Below are 22,494 nucleotides of genomic sequence, written 5' to 3'. Positions count from 1 at the left end.
TTAAACATGGTGTAGGACAAATTCAGTCATTTCTAATCAGCATGAGTTACAGCCATTTAGCTACAATATTTTTCTGCATATGTGTTGATCATTTTATTGATGAATGTTCGCGAAAATGTGAAGAGCAAAGAAATCAGTCACTGAAGCAACTGAGATGAAAAGACTCAAAGAAATCATGGTTGAGACTGCACTTCCCCACAGTGTTTTGTTTTGTTTTCAAACACATCTTTATTTAAATCAGTACAGTAAAAGCCTCTGGGAACTGAGGGAGGCCATGATGATTCTGCCCGACCACTTCTTTTCTTCTGTGTCTTCTGCCACTGTTGGCAAAAACGGCTTGTCTCTGTACACCTCAGAACCTTACCTCAAAATTGTAAAGATTACTTTTTCTCTACACTGCTGTTTCTCCATGACAGACGGTAATGAAGCTTAACTACCTGTTAGGGCTACATTTAATTACAAGTACAAAATAAGATGTGGTGAATCAAAACTACCAGCCTTGCATAACAATATAGCTTGATCATCAGTAGAACTTAACTTCAGAAGTAAAAAAATATTACATATCAATCTTAATTAAATGTTGATCCAAAAAAAAACGTTGAGGTCTTTCCCAAAGATATTCGCAAGATACATGCGCAAACATTTTTACTAAGGGAAAGGACATTTTGAATTAACTTTTATATTTGAATTTTTTACAGAACTAGACAGAAACACTATAGAAATTAAAGAATTAATGAAATGAAATAGAATAACCACCTCTTGTTTTGTCTGCATTCAGATTCCATCTCATTCCACGCCAGATATTCTTTCCATTTCTCTGCTCCAGTGCTCCTTGACATCTTGCCGCACACTTGCTCATGGAACAGAACAGATCTTGCTCAAGTGTTTTTAGTGATCTGGTTGCATCCCTCTGGTAACTTGAATAAATTCGCACTTCTCTATTGTGATCTTGTGAAGGAGTTCAACACCATCCCCTTCGCGTCATTGTCCACATGTCTTTGACTTGCTGATAACCCAACAGCACTTGGACTTTACTTGCTCACTGTGACATGCACTAAACACCTGAGCATAAGAATCACAATAGACACTTCAGTAATGCGGAGGCAAGTAAGGTCTTTTTGGGGGATAAAATGGGCCCCTGACTCTGGGAGGTCCGCCAAAGTGTGGGCCGGGTCGCTTGCCTCTTGGAAAAGGCAACTCATGGTGGCCCGGTGGTGGCCGACGAAGGGGCCTTGGAGGTGGATAGTGCCCAGGGTGAGGTGGACGAACATGGTGTGGCGGTAGAGGCCTGTGCTCCAGGTGAGGAGGTACCCTGTGCTCTGGATAGTGAGGTGGTATTTCTTCAGGATAATACTCTGGTGCTGGTGAAATCGAGTGCATGTCATAATGAGGGGGAGATGGGCTATGTGGTGGATGGTCGTAGTATGGGTCAAAGTACGGATCTTCAGGCAAAGGTCGAGAAGGACTTGGGGCTTCATGGTAACCCCTTACTGGAGGAGGAGAACCAATGCGGTGATGGGGTATACTTGGAGGATTCTGCAGAGGTACTCTTGGTGGATGTTGATGGTTGTAGTCCAATGGACCATTCGGTGGGATGTTAGGAGCATGGTGTGGTGCATGAGCAGAGTGAGAAGCCCCATCCCCATGTGGATAGAAAGGCTCCTTGTTTGGAACCTCATGAGACAAGCGTTCATAATTGAATCCTGGGGCACATGAGTTATCAACACCACCTCGTTCTGCTTCACCAAAAGGTTCATGCAAATCCCTGGTAGCATAAGGACCACTTGCCCTCAAAGAAGATGCTGGAGGCATGAAGTCTTGAGGTGGAGGAGGAAGATTTGGGATAGGTGGGAGAGGTGTGGTAAAGAAATTAGGTTTAGTGAGATCCTGTCTTGGTTCTTTGGCAAGGTATGTTTCTGCATTGTATGTGTCAGAGCTGCCCAACACTTGCTTCTCTTGATTATCTCGATATGCGTAGCTGCCTTCCACCAGTTTAGGATTTGGTCCCACATCATGGATTACAGGGTTTTGTCTCAGCTCTTGACGCATCACACCGGATCTCTCGGTAGCCTCTACACTGTCTCTCAAAGGTTGTTGGTTGCTGGACATAGAAGAAGAACGCATGGCTTCAATGCGTTGATGCCGCTTTGCTTCTGCCTCGGCAAGAGAGGGCACAGAGGTTCGAAAGTCTTTTTTTGGTTCAAACTTCTGGTGAATTTCCATATGAGCTTGTGGATCAGTGTGAGCATTTTGTACCTGCCAAGATGTTGATTTAGCATCTAAAGCTGTGGAAGTAGACGCTGTTTGCCCCTGTTGATATGGGAACGGCTCTGTTTGGGGATCATCCATAATTTCGTCTTGCGTTGGAGTAGCACCAGCTTCATCCCTTACAGGGGTTCCTCCTAGGTTCTCTGCACTTGCTGAAGGGCTATCAACAGTTACCTTAGGCCATGGCAGAATAGATGGAAAACCTAAATTAAAGCCTTTCAGTCCTGCGTTCCCTTGGAGTAAGTTATCAATCTTGCAGTCCAGGGTAGAGTTGAGAGAAGAGCAAGGATCCTCTTTTTCATTCGCAATATTGGACTGCAGAGGAGTAGGCTCCACACATCCTTGAGAGGTAGGATCCCTGGCCAATGGGACACTAGATGGAGTAGGTAACACTTTAGGAGTTGTATGAGTCTCAGCTGTTAGAGGAGGAGGGGATTGCTTGTCAGAAATTAAAGTTGTGGTGGTTTTTGCAGCCTGGTTATTTAGCAAAGACGTCAGACCTGGGAGGAAAAATTAAAAAGAAAAATAGGGATAGGGACGCAAGGGTCAGCAGATTAGAACCTGTACAGAGTCTTTTCTAATATCATCTGCTGTTTCTACCATAACTAGGCAAAAGATCTATAACGTTTTACATCAACATGATACCCAATTCTCAACACATTTAACTTCTGTAATATGATATTTCTACATAAAAAGTATATTCAACAAGAAAAAGTAGGGTGGGAATGCATCCATTAGGAATTGTGGGCAAAAGTATCAGAATAAAGACATAACTGAATGGGAGTTCGCATTCAACTGTGGAGGACCACTTTGCGATGCTTTGAAGGGTAAGCTTGACCTTTAGCCTCTATGTGCCAAAAGTTGGTGCCAGACAGGCAGTGTTTCAGGAGCAATGTATCACAATGCCATTGCCTATACATGATATCCCACTGCTTTATTTTTCCCCAGACCCATTGTTATTTGCCATAACCTTAATTATAAACTCAGCAAAAAAGAAACATCCCTTTTACAGAATTCTGTATCTTGATTGGAAAGGGTTAAAAAAAAAAAAAAAATCAAGCAAGTCTTAAGACACTAACAGTTTACAGGCGGTAGACAATTAAGGTCACAGTTCCAATAACTTATCACATTAAAGAAACCTTTCAACTGACTCTGAAAACACTATGAGAAAGATGCGCAGTCCCTTCTCAGTCGCTTGGCATAAATCTGTATTCATTGATTGCGAACTGTGCTGAAACTTATTTATTTTGAAACATGCAGAAGGGGCGCACATTTAAATAAATCATGGTCCTTTGAAGTTTAACAATCAATCACAATAGGCCATATCATGATTCCTGTCATGAAGTTTCTTTTTGCTGAGTTTAGTAGTGTTAAATAACCAACCACGTTAACTATGAGCAACATTATCGAAAATACATATTACCTAAAACAACCGCTTAAAATATCATTTTGCTTTTTGGCTTTTGATTTACATGATTATACTGGCCTAGGTGACGTGACATCATTTGTTTCAAAGGTGGAGCAAATTATTACATTTTGATAAGATTACAAAGTAAAACACGTTTTCTTCTAAATAGCATACGCTGATGAAATCACACTACGCGATTCTGCAAACGTATTAGAAGAAAACTAAGGTTAATTTTGATTTCAGGTTGACTACATTTATGTCCAAGAATTTCTTATCCCAACTTTTTAGATTCTTATATCATCTTACTTTTCCAGCTCTCACCCTGAAAACCCCCATGGGTTTGTGTTTTGGATAAGGCGCTGAGCAGAGTGTTGGTGTTGATGTCCACCCTAGAAAGGATGCTGGCCAGCGGATTGGCTGGAGGGGCAGAAGTAGGGGGAGTCTTCTGAGCTGAGCTTGGAGTGGAAGGTACACTTGGGGAAGACCGAGATACAGGACTTACTCCTACAGCTGCAAAGGAAAAAGCAATGATTGAATGCATGATGTTACATAAAAATGTACATTTGTCATGTAAATTATTTTACTTTTTTGACACTTTTTACTGACAGATAGCAGAGTGGATACAGAGTGAGACACAACACAGGCCACATTTAAACCTGCATCTCTCAAAGGAGCACCACGGCTTACCACTGGGCCATGGAACGGACCAGTATGCACTTTTGATAGACTTTTTCAACCCGTGTATAACATGCTGTACAAATCAAACTACAACATCTCACCTGAGTTCTTCATAACGTTTGTGATTGTGCTGAGGATGGAGCTGATCTTGCCTAGATCAACGCCTGCCAGGTTGACTTGCAGTGACTGTGTGGTTGGTGTGGTTGTGGTTGTTGTTGTTACTGTTGAGGGAACTGCCACTGCTGTGGTCATGATCTGCTTTGTTTGTGTGCCTTCATTTGTTTGTAAAGATTCTGTGACATTTGGAGTAACAGAGGACTGTTTGGACACAACAGCAGGAGCCACACGTTCCTCTACTGTAAGGAGGAAACAAAATTAGGAAGTAATATACTAAAAAACCTTCACCATAACAGCTTAACCATCAGCTTTTATTAAATGTGAGAAACATGCTGAATGCCAAATATAACATAGTAAAGGTGCTATGGTACCTATGATGGCAGGAGTTTCTGTTTCCTCTACATCCGAGAGCTCCATGTCCTCGATGTCACGATTGTCTTTTTCTCCCACAGAGACACTTGGTGGTGGGGAACCCCCATCAGATGAGAGGGGGCTGGGAGCATCAGCCAAAGCAATAAGGTCCTCCTCCATCGCCTGCCCATCCAGCTCTGGGTCTGGGGTACCAATCCTTTCCAGAGCGTGGAAGGGTGACTCGGAGCCCGTTGGTGAAGGGGCATCTTCAATGGGAGAGGGGAAGGGGGAGTCATCTGGATCTGGCACCATAGCCTTCAGTGCATCGAGTTTGCGCTTAAGGTGCGACACCCGGTTCGCAAATGTCTCGTAGGCCTGGAAATGTATGATTTCAAGAGTTGTTACACTATTAGTTTCAGAATATTTGCACATCAACAATATGAGCAATACAAACATACATTACTTTACAAAAGCTTGGGGTCAGTAAGCTTATTTTTAAAGAAATTAATGATTTCATTCAGCAAGGATACATTAATTGATCAAACGTGTCAGTAAAGATATTTTACAAAAAGAGTTTTCCATTTTAAATAAATTCTGTTGGATTGAATTATCTTCTCATCAATAAATGAGGGGGGGGGGGGGGGGGAATTCACGGTTTTCACAGAAATATTAAGCAGTTTCCAATATTAAGATTGCATTTTATGCTAATTACATTTTAAAATGTATATTAAATTGAAACTAGTTAATTTAAATTGAAAGAGTTTATCACAATATTACTGGTTTTACTGTATTTTTTATCAAATAAATGCAGCCTTGAGCATAAGACGCTTCTCTCAACAACATATAAGTGTATATTTCCTATTATTTTGTTTAAACCAATATTGTGAATATTGCATTAATGTTAACATGATTTTCACCATGAAGTTCCCTAGATTGTGTCCACTCACAGTAAAACATTTAGACAAAAAAAACAATGAAAATGTCAGGGCAAGTGTACATCTCCCCACAAGTATAATTCTCATCAACCAGGCCTAATTATATTATCATATATTACCATTATCAAAACCATATTAAACCTGGCAAAACTAATAACACAAATGAAATGATTCCAGAAATGTGGAAATTTTAACAATTATTTGTAAAAGGGTTAAAACTATACACATATTTTTATGAAATGGTCAACTGTGGCTGTCACAGACAGGCTAAATAAAACAACATTGCTACATAATGGTCAGGATGTCTTTGTTTTTGTACAAATTCAATTGTGGCACAATGCAGCTAAAACCACTAAAAGCATTAAATGAGCATTTGGTCATTACTTCTGAAAGGGCTATTTGCTGCTTTCAAATATAAAGATAGTTTTTTATATGTGCACTGAAATAATGAGTCTGCTGGAAGACCTGAGGCTGCTGTGAGTGAGGAGATTAAGAGCTCTTGTTGAAGCGAACGGAAATAATTCGATTTCATAAAGTGCTTTTTGGAAATATAAATAAAACAACGTTTTACTTATTTCCTTACGCGGCCATTTCATTTTAAAATGACCTGATGGCTCTCTACATTTATACCAGTCTACCAGTGTGGAGAATTCATACATCTAGTAATATTCGACAACAAACACAGCAAATTGCAGTGTAAATGATTTTGTACAGGAGTGTAGCTAATGTATGTTTACTAAGAACTTTTAATGTTGTTTATATGTCTATGTGGTGTTTTTAATATGCTTTAAGACAAACCATGAGCAAATTCATAAGTCAACATATATGCTGAGTATTTTCTCCTTAAAACTGCAGTGAACCAAAGACAGCCTCAAAACGCGGTTTGAAATCGCTGGCGTTTCTGACGTCACAAACTACCTTGCAACCAATCACGTCAACGAGTGGATCTCTGAACTGGTGTGAATGAGTGGAGGCGGGGCTAATTTGCATATTCATAGAACCACGTATACTATAATAGGCATGGGTGTAGAGTTACATTCAAGCTTTTTTAAGGCATAAAGGGGGTGTAAATTGGTGATCGAAGAGGAGTTTTAAGGGATAAAAGTATTCACTACAGGGGGACTTTAAACAAATCTGCAATACTCACTTTAGCCACAATCTTGACCTCTTTATATTGCATCTCGTAGAAAATGTCTGCACTCTCCAAAGCTTCCATCAAAGGAGGGCCTTTTTTGACCTCTCCATCCAGAAAGGAAACAAACTCCTGTAGCTTTGTGCTCCCATCTTCAAAGTCTTTAGAAAACCTTTTACCTCCTGCCTTGTCTAAAGAGCGAGATGCAGAAGAAGAAAAAAAAGCATGAACATGTGAAAAATATCTACATAATCAATGCAGATCCATTTATTACAAATTCAGAATATTAAAAAGATACAGTTTACCGACCTTTCAGTTTCTTCAGAGCCTCTGTGCTGCACACATCCACTCTCATTGCAGCTAACTGTTTCTCTTTGAGCTCAATCTCATCCATTGAATTCCTGTACGTGGACAGATGCTCGATAAACGCCGAGGGCTGACAGGTCAAAATAAAAACAAGTAGGTTAGAAGTTAAATCATTGAAAACTATATCATTTTCAAATTTGCCCAACCAAGTCACTGAGTCATTCAAGTCTAGTGTGAGTATTGAATATTTACCACAAACTCAGCGACAATCTTGGATTTCAGGGCTGATCTGGTGTTGACTGGAGCTGAAACTGCAACTAAAATTAAGGGGGGGAAAATCATTACTTCATTATAGAATAGAACTGTGTAAGTTTTTACCTTTTATTACATTGAACCACACTGTATAATATATATTAAAATGCTAAAGACTGTCAATGTAAGACTGTCAATGTTAAACTGTCAATGTAACAATGACAGGCACATTAAATACTCTCAAGAGCAACATTAAAGAGGAAAACATCCTTAAAGAGGTCCTATGATGCTATTTTAAAAGTTTATTTTAATTTTTAGGGTGAAAGAATTGGTTTCACCCTAAAAAGCCTGTCCTTCTGAAAAGCTCAGAGTGCTGTGATTGGCCAGCTGACCCTGTGCGTTGTGATTGGCCAAACACCTCAACTGTGTGTCGGAAATGTAACGCTCCTTACCATAATCAAGGCTTCTAAAGCATTTGTAAACTGTGTGTAAGCTGTGTAACTGTGCAGGTCGTATACATGCACAAACAGATACATTAAAGGAATGCATTCACACCAAAGGAAGAAATTAAAAAGCATCATATGACCCCTTTAAATCTTAAAATGCAATTCAGACCTTTCACTGGTTCTTCTTTCCGAACCAAATTGTTCCTCAGCTGACTGATGAACTCCTCTGAATAGACATTTCTCTCTTCCCAAATGGACAATATCCTCACCACTGACTTGTTCACCTTAGAGTCCTTTGTGGCACTGAAAGGAAATCACAGACATTTATAAAGATTCATAAGGTTAATTTCACACAATGCAACATGATAGATTTTGGAAAAACCATTTGCATGCAATGAGTCACATTTAATAAAGCAACCACATCTACAATGCACATTTACAATACTTAGTTAAAAGCACCCATTACTAGTGAATTGGATGCAGAATCAGACAAAGACGTTGTCAGTCACTGATGTCATTGTAGAAACACTTTGTAAATATTTCACATTTACGGTCAACCATGATTTATTCTATAAATATGACTCCTAATAATATATGTAAATAATTTATAATTCAGATGTATTGACTGATATTTGATTGTCATTATTCTAAACTAAATTGTCAAAATGCAAAAACATATTTTTTTTTACATAGAACATTTGACATGGTATTTGTTTTAAATAAATGACACCTAATTTAAAACAAGTAAAAAAAAATAAAAAAAATTAACAACCACAGTGCGATGCATCATTTGAGAAACTAACCAACTAGCCACGACTGTTTGCTGAAACCGTAGTACCATGGTCGTAGCTCCGTTGTTTGAACAACATTTGTTTAACAATATAGGACTGTTGTTAAGGACGTCATGTTCCGGTAGAGGAGTAATAATCCCCTGATTAAACTGATTAATCTATTAGCTTGCTTATTAATAAGCCCAAGATCATGATCTATTTAGTCAGAGAGAGTTCAGCTCGAGAGTTCCGAGCACATGCTGTTTACACATTCACTGGATTTGTTGGACCAAATGTATGTTTGTAACGACAAAACTTGTGACCATAGTTGGCTAAGGATGGATTTTGGGAAACGCACTCCTGGTTAGTCTCATGTTCTCGCAGTCTCACCTGATGAGGTTCATAGCTTCGGGTAGCATATCAGTGAAGGTGGTCCGGTAAACTATGGCATTTTTCCTTTTACAGTTCTGAATGACATCATTGGCCAGATAGAAGAGATTGAGCCTGTGTGCTGCATCCGCTGGGAAAAGAACAAGGAAAAGTTTAACTTCGTTAAAACAAAAACTTAGTTTAATGGTCCACTTATAATGGCAAGACGTTTGTCTAATACTAGTGAAGATGGGCAAACCATAATGAAGTGTAAAAAATCATGCTAAATAACATTGAATAATTCATTTGTAAAAAATTCACAAATTTCAGCAATCTCTTTAAAAATCCATTAGAAGCAACTATTATCGAAATATATCTACTTTCATTAGACCAACAAGATATGGGTGTTTCTTCGGCTCAGAGAGCTAGTATTTTATTAACTAACATTGTGTCTTTAAAAAAAAAGACACAAAATGACCACTATAACCAGTAGATGGCAGCAGAGGAGCCATCTGATTTATTAGCCATTTCCACTGCCTAACATAAATGGAAAAGGAGTCTCGTGAAAAACAAAACCTTTTCGCATGACTGAATTACACACAAAGCGATACAGAGTGTTCCTTTCATAAGTTCAGTATGATACTGTATAGAAGACCAATGGTACATTTATTAAGAGTAGGTTTTTGCACATTACTGTTGTTAATAAAACTTAATTCTATCTGCACATCAATTCAAGCTCAGTGCTTCACTATTCAATTTCAAATAAACAAACATGTAATATTATTAGAAAATGCACTTAATGCAAAACAATAGTAATTCTATGATTAAATTAACTTTATGATACATTTTCCCCCACCGCTACCAAATCAGGGGCTGGTGGCGCAACTGTCTAGGAAAATTTTTACTACATACATTTTAAAATCCCTTTTATGTTGAGATTTTGTTGCACCCTTGTCTCAGGCACATATTAAACTTATGACATTATTTTCTGTGAGAATTAGAAATGAACTACATTTATACAGAAGTAAAAGCTATCTTTAAAGCACCTTCATTTCCACTAACAAGGTAATAAAAAAGCAATACATTAGAAACTCCATTTGTTAAATGGTTAAAAAAATACTTATGCAATACACATCTCACTGCCATGATCATCATCATGCCATCTATCTATTACCATTTCAGTCGTATTCTACAGCCATCTCTTGCCATACATGAAAGACAATGTGTATAATGGCAGTGATTGTTTTCAGGGTTTGGTTGCCTGGTGTTTCCCCAAACCTCCCCATTACATGGCTTTGGGACTCTCACACACGCATTCACACCGACGGGCAATTTAGCATCTCCAATTCACTTATACTGCATGTTTTTGGATTGTGGGGGAAACAGGAGCACCCGGAGGAAACACACACAGACACACACACACACACACACAGACACAAGAGAACATGCAAACTCCACAGGCAACAGTACTACACACTGAGCCACTGTTCCCCCTGATCATCATCATCACACAGTTTAATCACAACAACCATCACAATGTGTGCAATGATCTGAGCTTCCAAGTTGTGTATTGCGGTCAATGACAAAAAGCTTTGAAAAAGTTTTTTTTAATATATATATTTTCCAAATTTATGCATCTTTTTGTGTCAGGAATAATGCGTTTCAAAAGTTGAGATTGTTAAACAAGTGTTTTTTTAACTTCAACTTCAACTTTTTTTGTCAGGTGGTACAACCAAATATTTGTATTCCTTATTTTATTGTGGAATCTTGTTTTGTGCTTGTGCATTTTATTCATATTAAATTTATATTATACGGACGGCAATTCAATTACCACACAACCTTGGTGTTTGTCAAATAACAGTAGGTAATTCGGTCTGGGATTTTTACGTGCGGGTGAGAGAAAAACACTGACATTCTGAATTCCAAATGAAAATGATTTCTGAAGGATCATATTAATACAAACACACACATACACAGCACTGGTCAAGTGATTTTTCACCAGTCATTACTCAGGTCTTCAGTGTCACATGATCCTTCAGAAATCCTCCAAAAAAAAATCATTTTATAGCTGTCTGAATCCAGAATGCGAGTATTTTTGTCCCACCACCCACGTAAAAATCCCTGGCTGAATTACCTACAGTTTTTTGACAAACACTAAGATCATGTGATCATTTAAAGGGCACCTATTATGGAATTTTGAAATTTACCTTTCATGTAGTGTGTAACATAGATCTAAGTGAACAAAAACATCCTGCAAAGTTTGAAATATGAAAGTGCACCGTATATAAAGTTATTGTCTTTCAAAAGTAAGAGTCGATTCGGAGTCATTTTTATGAATCGTTATGAAGTTAGAATCGTTTTCTCTGACTAGATGACGTCAACTTGTAAAGTTATTTGAATACGATACGCCCACTTATTGCGCTCCAAGGCCAGGGAAAATATCATGGCGACGAGACGCTATGTTCTGAAGTGCGACTCAAAAGCCAACTTTTTTCATCTGCCCAAGGAGGAGCATTTGAAGACTAAGTGGCTACAATTCATATTGTATGCCAGAAGTATAGTCCGAGCCTTGTGCTTTGTTCGCGCCATTTTGAAGACGATTGCTTTTTAAATGCAATCAAACTTGGATTCGCGAGCCGGTTGATATTGAAGGAAGGTTCAGTTCCAAGTGTATTTGCATCAGCTTCCTCCTCCGTATCACAACCTGTAAGTGTTTTTAATAATTGTTGCTTTTATGTTTTATGTAGCATGCTTAATTATTATTTTGTTTGTTGTGGAAGCACCGTTTAGCTTCTAGGTCTTCAATGACAATTGTAATGAGATATGTGAAGTGTTTGTCGTTGTTTTCGGAGTTGTCTTAAAGAATAGAATAATACCTCGTAGTAACGTAACTGCATTTTTTTTTTTTTGTAAAAACGTTATGTTTATGCATCGGGCTAATGCAAACAAAGACTGATTGTGCTTTTACAATATGAACTCTGGGCTATGCTCGCTAACATAACATTACATTCTTTATCTTATTTTTAGTTTTTTACTACAAACTACAAAGCAGTGGACTATAATCATTATTATAACACAATTTAATTGATAAAAGCATCATTGTACTCCGTGTTAAACAATAAGTATTATCTCTGTAAACACTGCTGGGTCATCTGACCAATCGCAGATTAGCGTCGCGCAAAGGAGGGGTTTGGAAAAATGAGTCGTTGAACGAATCATTTGTTAGTCGGTGAGCAAATCAGGTAAAAATAAATGCATATTATACGAAAACAAGTGTTTTTTGACATTGCATGCACGTAAAACTGTTGTTGGGGACTCCCTAAACAACATTAGGAACATTTTAAATGTCATAATAGGTCCCCTTTAATTGCCGTCCGAATCCACATCACTGAGTTTACAAGAGATCACTTCAAAATTCACAAATTCTTTTTGTCCACTGCAGAGCACCGTACGAAAACGTATACGACAATTCACCATGACGTGACAACAGTAATAGATGTTCTTCCAGGTGGCAAAAGCCGAAGCCTATCTATGGCAACCCTGATGGCAACGCTAGTAAATGGCTTGGAATAGAGACCCACCGTCGGCAGTAAAAATGTAATAAAAATAAAAAATGTAATGAAATATGCGTTTTTTTATCATAATAACAACTGTATTTAATTATATAAGTAACAAATATAATAAATATGTAATATAGTGGGCCTACACATAATTAGTAAAATACTCTCTATAGCTCTTTTTTCTAGCCAAAATAACGTGCTATATATCATGGTCATTAAATGGCTTTCCTGAGGTAAATGTTATGTGACATAATTGTCCTCCAGCAGTTATATTGACCTCTTTGCGCGGTTAAAAAACACTGATTGGTCGATATTATGTATGAGGAATATACATTTCGGTAAGTTGCGTGAGAAAATGGATGTTTGCCGTAGAGAGAGAGAGATGTGAAAAGTGACAATTACTTGAGTCTCACGGTCAATGCGTGAGAGTTGGCAGCAATCTTTTACTTCAGGCAGTGACTGGCAATGAGTCTGATCTTCAAAAGAGACAAGATTACGAATATTAGTCTCGAATTTCCCCTGCTGAAGATAAATGCTCTGCTATGATTTTGTAGATGGACCGTTTTGAGAATACACTAGGCATAGTTGAAGGGCAAGCAGGGTTGGTAGCAGAAAGGTAAACGTTGGATGAATCATAATTTAGGGGATCATTAAGATTTCCTACTTCTAGCACTACTTTTGACGAAACGACGTCCATTCGCTATAACCTCCTCACCCACAGGAAATCGATAAAACCCCAACGTTACACCTTTTACTGCATATCTGGCAGCGCAACCCCAAACACAACACGTTTTCAACAACAATGTTTTTAACTATGTAAATGTTCCACTAGCCGGCTGGATCTCTTCAGATAGTCAGTAGAAGCCGCTCGCGTTCTGCCACCCGGAAGTATCTTGGTGCCTATTGTTTACAAACATTCTGAGCCGTATTGCCGGTACTGAAATGCTGGATTTAAAAGAATAATATTTCAGCACATAAACATAAAATTAGCTGTTATTGTGGCAGCAATTGTATACATTGAAAATACAAAACAAAAAAAAGGAACTTTATGTTTACCTCATGTAAATTAACTTATTTCCACTAATTTCCATATTTTTAAAATGACATCCATCATTTTGAAATAAAATGCAAGACAGAAAACCAATTTTAACTAATAGCATGTCTAGCTTCCCATTTTTAAACAAGAGATTTAAATTAAATAATAAATAGGACATAGTTTTCCTATTATTAAATTAAATATAAATATATTATTATTATTCCAAGCATAGGACATTTTATTTAAAGCAGACAATCATGCGACTGACCACGTGAGCAGAGTGTTCCCGGGCTCGTAGAATCACAAAAATCGCCTTGCGAATGCACGAGTTTTATCACTGAGGAGCCATGCAAATTTATTTTTACAGACATCCACATGAGAAAACATTAACATCTGAATAGGGCTTTTTACTAAGAATTAATAAGTCAAAGAAACAAGTTGTGCGATTTAGGGCTGCAACAAGTAATCAATAATTTGTCAATAATTAATCATGAAAAGTCATGTGCCATTTACAGAGAACCCCCATCTTGTGACATCACTTTCAAGTAGTAGAAAATGTATTTCTGTGGGGGAATTTAATAGTGTTAATGCTTTGCACTCTTTGTACAACATTTAGTTCGCATTTATTCCCCTGAAGCTTGCTCCGTGGCCAGTTGTTTTTTTACCCATAAAAGTGTTTTTGTACTATTAAGTAGCACACCATCACTGACGAAGGTGCGCCGTGCAAAGCACAAAGACCGTCTATAATTGCATTGTAATAATAACTATTTTCATTATTGATTAGTTGTTGCAGCACTAAAAATATACTATAAGCACATTCTCAGAAAATAAAGACGCTTTTATCTGGTTCAATAATTCTACAAAAAATAACACACCATTAACAATGCCATCTAAAGAGATCGAAAAATGTAATTTATCTTGATGCCTCTACAATTACATTCCTGGCATCCATCCCTAATAATGCTTACACATCTACAGAACTTGGATTTAGCAGAGGAGGTCACTGACCCCTCCTCACATTTCCCAAATAAGCAATCTGACAGCATTCTAAACCATAACAATAAAAATTCTCAACATATTTTTGCAGTTTCCTTACTGTTAAAATGCCATTTATTATAAATGTCTTAATAGGGCTGTAAACGATTAATCGCATCCAAAATAAAAGTTTGTGATTACATAATGTATGTGTGTGTGTTGTGTATAATTATTTTGTATGTATATATATATAAATACACACATGCATGTATATATTTAAGAACATTTTTTTTATTTATATATAAAATAGTTATATTTATATATCATATAAATTATATACAATTAAAAAATATATTTATGCAGTATATAAATGCAAATATTTCTCAAATATATACATGCATGTGTGTGTATTTATATATACAAAATAATTATACACAATACACAGTCACACACATACATTATGTAAACACAAACTTATTTTGGATGCGATTAATCGTTTACAGTCCTATGTCTTAAAATATTGTCCTAAAAACAACCAGTCAGTAAGACTGACTAGACTCAGTAAGTGACTCCACTGTTCTCACGATTAGGTTTGATGGATTCATGCAATGTATTTCCCATTTAAATATAAACTATGACAACAGAGGGCAAAATACAAGAATTGTTAATAAAAATATAAAGAGGATAATTTTACACATTAACTAACAGCTAGTGGCACCATGTTATATTTATGCAGATTGTCAGTCAACATATTCAAGAACATAATTTCATAAATGTTTGTTCTGTCATCTAAAAAGGCAGTTTAAAATGCCACAATATTTTCACGTCAAGCCAAATATCACCCAATTTAACACACAGACCATTTTCCAGTACATTGTGTACAAACGATGCAATAATTTCATATAATTATAATTACCGCACGATGCAATAATTTCATATAATTTTACAGTGCAATCAATAAATGTCATAAAAGCTCAAAATAACTTAAAAGCTTCAACCAACAACTAGGATAACAAAAATTGTGATATACACTGTTTGAGTCGGTAGGATTTTGAATGTTTTTATTCAGCAAAGATGCATTAAATTGCTCAAAAGTGAAAGTAAATTCATCATGAAAATATATATTTTTTCATTTTTCAACATTGATGATAATTAAGAAAAACAATTGAGCATCAAATCAGCATATTAGAATTAATTCTGATGGATCATGTGACACTGAAGACTGGAGTAATGATGCTGAAAATTCAGCTTTGCATCACAGGAAAAAAGTACTTTAAAATGTATTAGAAAACGGTTATTTAAACTTTTAGAATATTTCACAGTATTACTGTTTTTTTTACTGTATTTTTGATCAAAGAAATGCAGCCTTCAGAGACTTTCAAAAATACTTCAAAAATCTTACCAACCTCAAACCTTTGAACAATAGTGTATTCTTGTATATCATTAAAGAAGCATAACTCATTCCAGTCAACCCACTCATACATCATTTTTATCTTAAAGGGATAGTTCACTAAAAAAATGAAAAATAAGCCCCATGATTTACTCAACCCATCCTGTGTGACATTCTTCTTTCAGACGAATACAATCAGAGTTGTATTTAAAAAAATGTCCTGGCTGTTCCGAGCTTTATAATGGCAGTGAATGTCCGTTTCTGTTTTGAAGCTCATCAAAGTGCATCCATCCATTATAAAAGTGCTCCACACGGCTCCGGCGGGTTAATAAAGGCCTTCTGAAGCGAAGCGAGGCGTTTGTGTAAGAAAAATATCCATATTTAAAACTTTATCGACTAAAATAACTAGCAAGTTGACTTGCGCCACAAGAGTAACTCATGACGCATGTATGACGTAGCATGTAGGAGTATCGTAAGTTTAGTTCTCTCGCGGTTCAAACGAACAGGGCTGGGCAACAAACTCAAGCTCCTCCGACATTTCTCTTTAAAAATTGTCGTTTTAGACTTCTAATTCATGACTGGTGTTTTGCTCTCTCTCTATGCTTCTGCGTTCGTGATTACGTTGTGCATCAAGGTCAAGGGTCACTCTTCCACTATAAATCGATGCGTACGGCAGTCTGCCGGAAGCCGTTTTAAATATGGATATTTTTACACGAACACATCGCTTCGCTTCAGAAGGCCTTTATTAACCCGCCGGAGCCGTTTGAAGCACTTTTATGATGGATGGATGCACTTTGATGAGCTTCAATCCAGAAACGACCATTCACTGCCATTATAAAGCTTGGAAGAGCCAGGACATTTTAGAATATAACTCTAATTGTATTCGTCTGAAAGAAGAATGTCATATACACCTAGGATGGCTTGAGGGTGAGTAAATCATGGGGTAATTTTTAGGTGAACTAACCCCGCCTTTAATTTAATTTATGTCCAGTAAACAGTAGACTAGACTAAGTATTTTTTTTTATACTGGGGTATACAAAAAAAAAAATAAAGTCTTGTTTTTCTCTTTACAGCAAAAGCAGTTAAGTTTGGGACTACTTCGGTCCAATTAACAGACTTATGCAATAAATATGTCATATATTCATATTTAAATAACACATCAGACTCACGCACATAACCATGCCTCAAATATTTCAAAAATGAAGCAAATTTTACATTTATATTCTAATCAATCTTATCTTAAACCATCTTAAAGGGTACAATATGTAACTTTTTTTTGTTCAAAATTAAGAATTTAAATGAAGTCAATACATAAATTCTTCTTCCAAAATGTGTTCTTGTCTTACCCTGATTCACTAAGCTTATTTATTTCTATTTAGACCAGACGGATGTTTTTTGCAGGAATATACATTGTCAAAATAATCATTAGTGGCAGCCCTAACTGCAATATTTAGTTTTTCTGCGATATAGGCCTATAGATAAGAAAATTTCACTAGATGACTTAAATAGCTCTATTTTGAAAGAATTATTAATTATAATGATTTTGAAAGTGATTTTCTCTTTGTATTTTGTTGTTTGATTAAGATTAATGACACAGACAGCAGCAGGAATATTAGGTTGCTGTCACTAAGAGCACGAATGAATGGATTCAATATGATGTGTGATTGCTAATAAGTTTATTTGTTCTTTTATAATTACTGAGTGTTAAATTGTCTTTAATAATGCTACGTTTACATTTGTTAGTTAAGCTAGTTGTTTTTGCGATGGTATTTTTAAACCATAGGCAAAAGTTCAAAACTTGTTTAAGTGTTCTTTAGCCTGTTGATTTTTGTTAACGGTATTCAGACAGCAACAATGAAATGTTTTGCAATAAGTCAGATATGTGAACAATATCTGTTTTTGTTATTTTTACCTTATTGGAATCGATCTATATGCATAATCGGAATCGTTAAAAATCAAACAATACCCAACCCTAATGAGCAGTAGGATAACCATATTCATCAGCACAACCAAAACAATGTTCTTCCGCAAAATGCATGCAGTTTCATTTTTTAACCGCTAGAGGGCCAAAAGTTATAGTGTACAATAAAACATCTAAATATTGTGCACGACAATAACAATTTAAAAGCAAATACAAGTTAACAACACCGCAGAATCAAGCCACAAACAACACAATGGAAACAAGCCACAACACAACGACATTGACATCACCACAAAACATTGGAAATTTCTCGGCCACTATAGAGGGTGTGTTAAAGCGAGCAACTTTATATACTAGAGGAAATGGTCTAATGAAATCCAAATTTTGGACTATTTAGCACCAATTGTTTTTTATCCTTTAACTGCATTTATAACTTTTGAAATTAGAAGTCATTTATATAGCTAAGTCAATTTAAAGTGTCATTCAAAAATCCTTGTGCAGTAAAAGCTGTTTAAAATTTTGTTACACCATTACCTCTAGTACGAAGCACAAATTTTAAAGCATCCATGAATTGGCAGAGAAATGGGACTGTGAAATTAATTCAGCACTAATAATGTGCAAAGTTCAAGAGTCCATAAACAAACAAAAAACACACATTTTTATGGTAAAAATGGTCCATTTACACTAAAGCCTGCATGTTACTTTTAACACACCCATGGTGGATGAGAAACGGCACCACGGAATGAGCTGATTGCCAACAGACGGCTCTGTGTATTGGCCCATATGGGAAATGTAAGGGTTCAGTAAAAATGGCAGAAGAAAATCACCAAATGTATGGAATTCCAAAGCTGCTAAAATAAATGTAAAAAAAAAAATATATATATATATATATATATATATATATATATAAGTGAAATGAGTATTTATACTTTTATTACCTTGTGTTTTCATTTATTTATTTATTTCCACATTCAGCCTATTAATTTCTTCATTTATTAATTTCTACATTTCTTTGTCTGTTGCGACAGTGACCAAACGAAACGCAAGAGGTGTGCGGACATGCCTTTGCAAGTCACACAGGCAATGAATGATTTTGAGATGGACATCTTATAAAGATGAGATGGACATCTTATAAAAATCACCCTAACTGCGTAGGGTTACATCCATACTCTTCATTCCGGACATGGCCGTAACACATTTCCGGTCGGGATTTCTTTGGAAGTAAATGTAAACAGTTAGTAGTGAGACACACATCTCACGCCATAGCCATACATTGTAGATACTTAAAACCTAACTGCATTTTTAATGCATAAGGTCCAATAACATTGCTGACCATAACAGAAACAAACTTTTAGGTGATATTTCCCTTATATATTGACTTCCAGGGGCAATTTTTTTCATTAATCCTATATAATTTTACATGTACGTACTTCCATGTCAGTTATCAGATCCGTTGAAGACGTGGCTTCTGTCTATGTGTACCAAGACATTTTAGACAAATTTTTACAGCCATGTACAGGATAAAGAGAGGATGGTCACCCTATCCAGTTTAGGTGATATTAAATTACTTAAAATGTGATATAAGATTTTGGATATATTGCCCATCTCTAAGTCATTCATTCCGTGTGTGACTTACAAAGGCATGTCTGCACTAATTTTGTCACAATACTGGAATTTCCAACTTCGGATATTCAATACCATTTTCGATACCACGGGGAAAACTGCTATATGCCGCCATACCGATCAATTGTTATTATCTCATAATTTTGTGATCATTTTGCAATAGCTTACACACAGAACAGGGAGGCTTCATTTGAATCATTGAACTAAATTTTAATTTTACACACAAAAAAGACAAATAGTCAGTAATAAAACGAGAAAAATAAAAACGAACAATTGCAAATGATAACTCAAATAAATACAATAAAGAAACACATGAAATTAACATAGATTTAAGTTTTTCAGGTTGGTCTAACAGTAGCATTCAGGTAAGAAATAGGCATACTACAGTAAATGAAAGTAATCAAATGTAAAATAACACTGGATAGTCTTAATTGTAAAAATTAAACGCAGATTAATGCTTACAAATAAAGTTAAAAAAATGTAGGCTATCAGTCAGGAGCGGCGAGTGATTTTCTCTTTGTCTTTTGTTCTCTGACTAACCTGACAGACAGCACCAGGTTTAGGCTTATTAGGCTGCTGTCACTTTAAGAGTTTATGTATGGATCCAATATACTGTTACACCACATGCATTTTCTCTAAAATATTTACGTTCCAAAACTGACTGAATTCTCTATCTGAATACTCGGCAAGATGGACATTTTGACATAAATTTGTTGATCGTTTACATGCAATAAGCCATGAAAAAGAAGTAAATCTGGTATTCGCGGGCTGTTTGAGAGACGGCTTTATGGGAGCGCCACTTGCATAAATTACTGGTGTGATCGCTTTTGGTGTGAGTGTGAAACGTGCTGGAATGAGTAAAATTATGCACAATCACCGCAATTTTGCGAAATTCAGGCCAACACCAACACTATTCAACCGGAGCGAATGAGACGAATGAGTGAGAGGAGGCGGGTGTGTCGCTGTCGGAGAGAAGAGAGAGAGTAAAAATGCATAGCTGGTATCGGTGTATCAATACTGCAGAAAAGGAGTATTGGAACCATTTCAGAATTGATACATATCAAAATATCAATATTTTTGAAAACACTAGTCTGCACAGCTCTTGCATTTTGTTTGGTCACACCACAAGGAATCACTGTGGTCTACAAATGTTGCCCTTGCCACTGAGCTTGATTGCTATATCTGAGGTAAAACCCTACCATTCGGACAAATAAATGTAGACAAATACAAACATAAATATGTGGAAATAAATAAAATTACAAATAAATGAATAAATAAGTTATTTTATTTATCATTTTGGCAGCTTTGGAATTCAATACACATGCAGATGTTTAAGTTTGTAATGGTGCTTTAAGTAGTGAGTTAAGGGTACGAATACTTATGCAATGTACTTATTTCAGTTTTTCCTTTTTAATAAATTTGCAAAGTTATCACAAATCTGTTGACATTATGCTTGTAGAGTGTAGATTGATCTGAGAAAAAAAGTAGGCCTAATTTAGCAACATAAAATGTGAAAAAAATGAAGGGGTACGAATACCTTTTTCATTTGCAGGGCACTGTATATAATGGGGGCGCTTGGGGAAAGACCTGGCAACCGCGGAAAAATCATTGCCAAGAAAATTCATAGTCAGTCTTGCGTATGGTAAAAGATGGCCATCAGATATGACTGGAATGGTTAATGAGATGCTGCTGACTTGGAAACAAAATGCAGCTGAAGCTGAATGCCCACATTCAGCCCCAAAACGCTGCTGACCCCAAACACCTCTTTATTGCCCAAAAAACATTCCAGATTCCAAACACATCTATGACACCCAAAATGTAGCGGTCCCCAAATGCCCCATCTTGCCCAAAAATGCTGATGACCCTAAACATCCCTTTATTTCTCAAAAATGCAACTGACACCAAAACACTTTTTAACCCAAAAATGCTGCTGTTCCAAAACACATAGGCCTATTTTAAGCTCTCAAAATGTAGCTGTGCCAAAACGACACATTCTGCAAAAAATGCTCCTGACACCCCATATTGCTCTAAAATGTTGCAGATTCAAAACCCAAAATGTAGCTGACCCCAAATGCCCAATTCTGCCCCAAAATGCTGCTGACCCCAATCACCCCTTAATTGCCCAAAAAGTTTCTGACTCGAATCGTGCAATGACACCCAAAATGCAGCTGACCCAGAACTGCACTATTCTGAAAGATGATGGTGCCTAAAAGACCTGCTGCCTCGGAAAGCGGTATATGAATGCACCTCATCAGCTTTTGAAATACGACCTGTCCCGACCTGATGGGGGACAGATTAGCAGTTTGCTAATAAGCCACAACAGTTGTCAAGTGGGCTGAAGAAGAGAAACTAGCCCGTCACAATAACTTCTGTGATACTTATTCGCACAAATACCACGCACGTTCACTTCGGAACCCCTGGTTAAGAAAACATGGGTCCATAAACAGGTGTTGTCTTACAGCTAGGGTCAGATTAGCCGGCTAACGTGCTAAATACTCACATTTGCGCAGCCACTTCATCCAGTGTCGCACGATCACGCTGTGATATTTCTTGTTCTCGATGCACCAGGTGGATAGTCCCTGAATGGATTCCATGGTGTTGGATACAGTCTGAAAACGACGGTCCAAAGTGGACTCAAAGCGCGGCGATGAGCCACTTTTGTGGCCGCTAGCGCCTGCAGTTCCAGCCGCCATTTTCCAGGTCTTCTGGTCGCGGACTCGCGGTGCTGCCGCTTACAGGTTCATGTGTAGATACTGCATGGACTCCATTATCACCAATAAAATATTACAATACTTGACATGCACACACAATTGATACACTGTTTTTTCCCCGTTCTTTCTTTCTTTCTTTCTTTCTTTCTTTCTTTCTTTCTTTCAAAACCTTTTCCTCCTTGCTCACAGTATGTGGTCTGAAATCACAATAACAAGGAGAATGTATTTATACATCACATCACGGGT

The 22,494-nt window shown here is 36.9% G+C and overlaps 2 protein-coding genes across 3 annotated transcripts in view; both read right to left on the bottom strand.

Moving 5' to 3' along the window:
* Nucleotides 1–894, bottom strand: part of celf3a (cugbp, Elav-like family member 3a) — a 36,388-nt gene extending 35,494 nt beyond the window's left edge. The window contains exon 1 of the mRNA XM_079590657.1: nt 757–894. The gene's annotated coding sequence lies outside the window, so the exon portion shown is untranslated. The remainder of the gene's footprint in view (nt 1–756) is intronic.
* Nucleotides 757–22,322, bottom strand: rprd2a (regulation of nuclear pre-mRNA domain containing 2a). Of its 2 annotated transcripts, none has more exons than XM_079590654.1 (10): nt 22,038–22,322; nt 9,054–9,183; nt 8,063–8,196; nt 7,448–7,512; nt 7,199–7,325; nt 6,905–7,080; nt 4,843–5,197; nt 4,456–4,710; nt 3,998–4,186; nt 757–2,768 (listed from the first exon to the last, which is right to left on the bottom strand). In XM_079590654.1, the coding sequence occupies exons 1-10, from the start codon at nt 22,228–22,230 to the stop codon at nt 1,090–1,092; spliced, it is 3,303 nt and encodes a 1,100-aa protein (XP_079446780.1). In that variant the 5' UTR covers nt 22,231–22,322; the 3' UTR covers nt 757–1,089. The 2 variants fall into 2 exon arrangements, with proteins under 2 accessions (XP_079446780.1, XP_079446779.1); XM_079590653.1 differs by having other exon boundaries at nt 855–2,768; nt 3,983–4,186; nt 22,038–22,289.
* Between the last annotated feature and the right edge of the window lie 172 nt (nt 22,323–22,494).

This window comes from Phoxinus phoxinus (genome assembly GCF_949152265.1).
Source record: "Phoxinus phoxinus genome assembly, chromosome: 19".
NCBI lineage: Eukaryota > Metazoa > Chordata > Actinopteri > Cypriniformes > Leuciscidae > Phoxinus > Phoxinus phoxinus.
Note: the sequence above shows the minus strand (reverse complement) of the source record. Positions and strands in the feature narration are given on the sequence as shown.